This window comes from Cygnus olor, assembly GCF_009769625.2.
Source record: "Cygnus olor isolate bCygOlo1 chromosome W unlocalized genomic scaffold, bCygOlo1.pri.v2 SUPER_W1, whole genome shotgun sequence".
NCBI lineage: Eukaryota > Metazoa > Chordata > Aves > Anseriformes > Anatidae > Cygnus > Cygnus olor.
Genome location: NW_024429070.1, coordinates 1,827,972 through 1,834,891, shown reverse-complemented (window position 1 = coordinate 1,834,891; position 6,920 = coordinate 1,827,972). Strand labels below are relative to the sequence as shown.

The 6,920-nt window shown below is 40.6% G+C and overlaps 1 protein-coding gene across 1 annotated transcript; it reads left to right on the top strand.

The window, feature by feature from the left end:
- The first annotated feature begins 6,309 nt into the window (after positions 1 to 6,309).
- On the top strand, positions 6,310 to 6,502 carry LOC121062906 (excitatory amino acid transporter 1-like). Its single transcript, XM_040543208.1, is given in 2 exon segments — positions 6,310 to 6,396; positions 6,398 to 6,502. Coding segments are annotated over 2 exon segments (192 nt in total).
- Positions 6,503 to 6,920: the final 418 nt, after the last annotated feature.

Below are 6,920 nucleotides of genomic sequence, written 5' to 3'. Positions count from 1 at the left end.
CCAGATCCGAAGGGGGATGGGGTTGTAGCTGGGCTTGCACCGGTGGAGCAGCGCTCTAGCAGTGATGAAGACCAGGAGACCTCCCACCCCCCTAGGGTGAAATCAGCGTGCTCAGCTTGCTCCCTGAAATGCCTGTACACCAATGTGTATCTCTCTTTGCCTGAGAGAGCATCTACATTGTATTGAGTACTGTCTAGGGGCGGATGAGGAACGAGTTGAGAATCTGTGGGTGAGAATTAAGGGGCAGGCTGGCATGGGGGATACTGTTGTGGGTGTCTATTACAGGCCATCAGATCAGGATGAGGAAGTTGCCAAGGCCTTCTACAGGCAGCTGATAGCAGCCTCACAATCACAGGCCCTGGTTATTGTGGGGGATTTTAACTACCCTGACATTTGCTGGAAGGCCTACTCAGCCAGCCATCCGCAGTCCAGGAGGTTCCTTCAGTGTATTGATGATAACTTCCTGATGCAAATGGTGGATGTGCCAACTAGGAGAGGAAGCGCTGCTGGATCTTGTCCTCACTAACAAGGAGGGTCTGGTTGAAGCGGTTAAGGTTGAGGGCAGCCTTGGTTGCAGCGACCATGAGATGGTGGAGTTTAGGATCTCATGTGTCAGGAACAGAGTACCGAGAAGAATTGGAACCCTGGACTTCAGTAGGGCCAACTTTGGCCTTTTCAAGCATTTGCTAGGGGAAACCCTTTGGGACAAGGTACTTGAAGGAAAAGGAGCCCAAGATAGCTGGTTAGCGTTCAAGGACTGCTTCTTCCAAGCTCAAGATCAGAGCATCCCAACAGGTAGGAAGTCAGGAAAGAGAGCCAGGAGACCTGCATGGTTAAACAGGGAACTGCTGGGAAAACTCAAGTGGAAGAGGTGAGCTTACAGATCATGGAACAAGGGGCTGGCCACTTGGGAGGAATATAAGGCTGTCGTCAGAGGATGTAGGGAGGCAACTAGGAAAGCTAAGGCCTCCTTAGAATTAAACCTTGTGAGAGGGGTCAGGGACAACGGAAAGGGCTTCTTCAAATACGTTGTGGATAAAACTAACACTAGAGGCAATGTAGGCCCACTAATGAATGAGGTGGGTGCCCTGGTGACAGAAGATAAAGAGAAGGCAGAGTTATGCCTTCTTTGTCTCTGTCTATAATGCCAGAGGCTCTCCTGAGGAGCCCCATACCCCTGAGGCCGCAGAGGAAGTCAGAATAAAGGAAGAGTTTGCCTTGGTTGATGAGGGCTGGGTTAAGGACCGATTAAGCAAGCTGGATATCCACAAGTCCATGGGTCCTGATGGGATGCACCCACGGGTCCTGAGGGAGCTGGCTGAAGTCATTTCTAGGCCACTCTCCATCATCTTTGCTAAGTCATGGGCATCGGGAGAGGTGTCTGAGGACTGAAGGAAAGCAAATGTCACTCCGGTCTTCAAAAAGGGCAGGAAGGAGGACCCGGGTAACTATAGACTGGTCAGCCTCACCTCCATCCCTGGTAAGGTGATGGAACAACTTATCCTTGGCATTTTCTATAGTCATATCAAGGATAAGAGGGTCATTAGGGGCAGTCAACATGGCTTCACCAAGGGGAAGTCATGCTTGACCAAATTGATAGCCTTTTATGAGGATATAACTGAGAGGATAGATGATGGAAAGGCAGTGGACGTGGTGTATCGTGATTTCAGTAAAGCCTTTGACACCGTCTCCCACAGCATCCTTGCAGCTAAACTGAGGAAGTGTGGTCTGGATGATTGGGTAGTGAGGTGGACTGTGAACTGTCTGAAGGGAAGAAGCCAGAGTGTTATGGTCAATGGGACTGAGTCGAGTTGGAGTCCTGTATCTAGTGGAGTCTCTCAAGGGTTGGTACTGGGATCAGTGTTGTTCAATATATTCATCAGTGTCTTGGATGAGGGAATGGAGTGCAACATCAGCAAGTTTGCTGACGACACTAAACTAGGAGGAGTGGCTAACATGCCGGAAGGCTGTGCTGCTATCCACCGGGACCTAGACAGGTTGGCGAGTACTTCCACCAGCTCCCTCAGCACCCTCAGGTGGATCCCATCTGGCCCCATGGACTTGTGACAGTCCAGGTGGAGCAGCAGGTCTCTAATCATTTCCAACTGTGGGGGGGTTCTTCTGCTCCCCATCCAAGACTTCCAGGTCAGGAGGCTGTGTACCCCGAGGATAAGTGGTCTGACTAGTAAAGACAGATGTAAAGAAGGCATTAAGAACCTCAGCCTTTTCCTTATCCTCAGTAGTCATGTTCCCCCCTGCAACCAGTAAAGGATGGAGATTCTCCTTGGCCCTCCTCTTGCCGTTAATATATTTATAAAAACATTTTTTGTTATCCTTAACCATAGTGGCCAGGTTGAGCTCATACTGGGCTTTGGCCTTCCTGATTTTTTCTCAGCATATGCTGGCAACTTCCTTGTACTCTCCCTGAGTTGTCTGTCCCTTCTCCCACCGGACATAAACTCTCTTTTTCTCCTGGACATTCAGCATCAGTCACATCACCTTTTCAGAGGAACACTTCCTAATTGCTTTGGGACAGTTCACAAGTATTTCCACATTGTTTCCTAAAGTGATAATATTTCCAGGTTTGCTTCCATCACTCAGAGGTACATCCCCTTCCCCTGCCACATCTAATTTAAAGCCCTGCTAATAAGCCCATACGTCTTTCTGCCCAGAACACTCTTGCCCCACCTGGTCAGTTGCGCCCCACCCAGTGTCAGCATGCCCAGTCTCTCAAAAGTACGTCTGAGGTCTTAGAACCCAAAACCTTGAGCATAGCACCAGCCATGTAGCCAATCATTCACTTGGTCTGTTTGTCTCCTTTTTCTTGGGTCCCAGTCACCAATTGGGAGGACAGAGGAGAACACTACTTGCGCTCCTGATCCCTTTAACATCTTTCCGAGGGACATAAAGTCACTTTTGATATTTCAGAGTCCCTTTTTTGCAGCCTCATTTGACCCTACATGAAAGCATAGGAAGGATTCTGGAAGGTTTCACAGAAAGCATGCCATACTCCAAAAAGAAACATCAAACAATCACATCACTAAAGGACAAAGGTAATTTAAGAGGTCAATTCCCATCTCCAGGCAAAATGGTGAAAGTATTTAAAAGCAGAACCTGGAAAAATAATGATGAGATAGACATTTAAACTGCCAGGTATAAGAAAATACAGGCTGTGGTTTCTACTCAAGCTGTCAACTGTTCTTCTTGCTTTTTAAAATAAATGAATAACAAATAAGGTAATTCAGATGTTTATTTTCTTTCTTGAGAAACCTAAGATCAAGATTCCGTGGTTCTCAGTCAAAATACAAACCTACATTAATGCATGGTTGCATTGTACTATAAGATTATTTTTCTCTCTATTATACATCATTTTTTGAAACATACTTTAAATAATCAAACACTTTAGTAAAACCATTACTGACTGTGTGGAAGTAACAATGCTCTGAATTTTATTTCTTATCTATTTATTGTGGATCTGGTATGTAAGATTATTTCTGTATATTTAAAATGGCTTTACAGAAAAAAAAGCCAGTTAATCTCTAAATAAACTTAAATTTTATGCTTAGCATACATTTATATAAATTTCCATTTATAGTATTTGTTCATCTTATAAGAAAATACACTTGAAAAATGCACTGAAATATAATTATTGAAGAATTTAAAATGACCAACATTAAAATGAAAATGTTATGCTTTTCACTTCATCATTCAGTTCATGCTATTGAAACAGGCTGAATGGGGCTTAGTATCCAGTGAGTTTAAATCACTGAACAAGAGGCAAGTCTCATTATGTATTTTGAGTATCTCAAAAAAAAAATACAAAGAACTAAAGCTCATTACTTTTTTCTCTATTCTTGATAATAAGTTGTTTCTGAAAGACATTTCCCCACTCTGGGAAGGGGGAGTTCATGAATAACTGTCTTTAAGAATTAGAAAACATGTGATAGCCTCTTTTTAGAACAAGCTTTTTGCTCACATATTTTAACATTTATTTTAAAAAGCACAGGAGTAGTGTTATATAATTATCCAAAGGCTTTTCAGCTTTCCAGTCTGGAATATCTAATGAAGAATTGCTCCAGCCGTCCCTGTTCTGTGTGCGTGTGTGATCCTCCAGTTCTTCCTGGGTTCTGATTTTGCGTTTCTAATGAAGCTGAACTGACAAAGCGTGAAAGTGGTCTAAAAGGAAAAACAAAAAAAGTGGCCCTGTTCTCAATGTGCCAAGACTAATCAATATTACAGCAGCTCAGCTTTCCCCTCTCTTCTGATGTGTTCTTATTTTTTTTCAGAGCTGGGATGATGGTCTCCTCCCCTTTCCTTAAGTTACACTGATAGTAAGTTGCGGTATTCCACAGTGCATGTAGATTGTCAGTTTTCTCTGTCTCCGTCTCAACAAACTTTGCAGCTCTGTTGTATTTGCTGGGAAATCCCTACTGCCACAGTAGCGTGCATAGAATACTGCAGATCTGAAAAGGTGAGCCGATCGTTTCATCTGCTGGGGTTTGGGGAATGGAGTCTTCATTTTTCACTCTCCTTCTTTGTATGTTACCTAATGTAGTGATACTTTGCCTATACCCATGTTCTCTCTTGATCTTAATGTAAATTGTAAAAGAGGGATTAGCTGCATAAATCATCTTGGAAAGAAAAGGCACTGTGAATGAATCTGTTGTTTTGTTTTGTTTTGTTTTTATTTACAAAATACTGAAAATTAATTGCCCTAAAAAAATCCTTCTTGCACACAGTAGCCATGTCCAAGCTGGAATATGTACTAATGTAAATATCTAGTGCAGTCTATGAATGTTTTCACTCTCTAAACACGTAAAGCATGCATCATTCTGTTAAAATTCACAGAGAATATTGCACTAAAGTGCCAATCTTCAAACATATGGTAATTCAAAAAGCAGCGATCAAATCACATCAAAATAAATGTTACAACATGGTATTTTGCCCAGAGAAGTTGTGGATGCCCCATCCCTGGAAGTCTTCAAGGCCAGGTTGGATGGGGCTTTGAGCAATCTGTTCTAGTGGTAGGAGTCCCTGCTCATGGCAGGGTGGTTGGAGTTAGATGATCTTCAAGGTTCCTTCCAACCCAAACCATTCTAAATCTCTAAGACATGCTGTTTCAAAACCTCGTGTTTTATATTCTAAGTGCTTCCTTAAAAAAAGGGGGCATTTAGGCACTAGATTTATTAAGATTTCACAGTTAGACTATGTATATATGTATAAATGGAGGCAGATTTCATTGGAAGCAACTAACTCTGCACATTTATGAATTTCTAATTTCCTCATAAAAACATGCTGGTGTATTAACTAACACTTCAGAAAACTGGATTCTTAGTCTAGAAAACACCTTTGTGCAGACTCTATTATTAAATAAGTTAATATCAAGCAGCCGTAAATACTTTACTTTTAAACAAACAAACAAAAAAATGTCCTAATGAAGGTTTTTAATATTAAAACATTTTAAGGTTCATTCAGTGTGTGATTTCTTAAAATCAGATTATATGCCCATAATTGATGTCAGACCAAGCTAGTCATTACTTTGCAATGTGAACTTGTATTATGGTCTGAAGCGACAAGCTAAGTGGGATATAACTTCTGATGTTTTACAGATGTGCTCTAAATATATTATACACTTCAAAGATGAATGTTATCAACATAAAACTATGAAAGGCATATTTTCTAAATAGTGGTTGAGGGATAAATAAACTTTTCTTGCTGCGTTTGCCATGTGAATAGGAGGAATTCAGCTAACCATTTAAAAACATCTGAAATGCAGAACATTTTAAACATTCCAGTTCAAGCAAAAAAAATCTCTCCAATGGTTATTGTGAAGGTGAGCTAGATTTTTTTCAGATGATATGGGCCTACTAAACAGATGAAAAGTAAGCCCGACAGATAGTTTTAAACATTATTGTGCCTTATACTTCCTTGACTTGTACCCATTTTATGTTATTATATCTCTAGCAACTGTAAAAAAGTTCCTCCTGGGTTTTACAGAATGACAGAAAATTCATATTAATTTTTGAAGACACAGGATACCTATCTGAACAGTCCATATGATCCCTCTTTCAAAGAGTTCTTCTCACAGTCAACAACTTAAATATTACAAATAATACAAGTTTTACTGAGACACGAAGAATATCAGCTTCCATGTAAACACATGGCTAATCATTCCTCTGAAAACATTGCAATATTTGATATTTCTTGTCTTACAGGTTTCTCCAGTCCCTCCCATGGAAAAGGGTCTCCCACTTTTCTGAAAGGATTTTGACAGAAGTTAATTATAAGAGAAAAAAATCTGCAAGACAAATGACTAAAGGTAACAGAGAAGATCCCAAAACTGGAAGTAAGATGGAATGTTTTCAACAAGGAGTCCGGAAACATACACTTTTGGAAAAAAAAAAAAAAGGTGCAGAGCATAACAAAGGATGATGTTAAAAATTACTTACTGAGGAATGCTTTCGTGCTTTTCACCATTGTTGCTGTGATTCTTGGTGAGTAATTTGTTCAATAGGAATATTCTGTTCTCCATTGCATTTGATAATGATGATTTATCTGGGTGATTGGCATTACAAATGAGATCCCAAATTCTTCTGCACTGATAAGAATGTTCTGGCTTGGAGAGTTTGGTTTCTGACAGTTGCATGTTGAAGTCTTGGGAAGATCCATTTTAATTATTCTAGTATTCGCAAGGAAATTTGTTTTGAAAGAAATCAGTCGCTCTATGGATTCTTCTTTTAAAGAATTAGGTACAATAACTGAATAGAATGTTCTCAACAAAATCTTTTTCTATCAAAAACAGCTGCAGCAAAATGCTCAGGATATAACCTTTATTTACCTAATCTAGCCAAAATTAACACCTTGCAATGACAAACATAAGTCCTCGGTGAATGAAATGAAAATTAAAGGGTGACATTTCT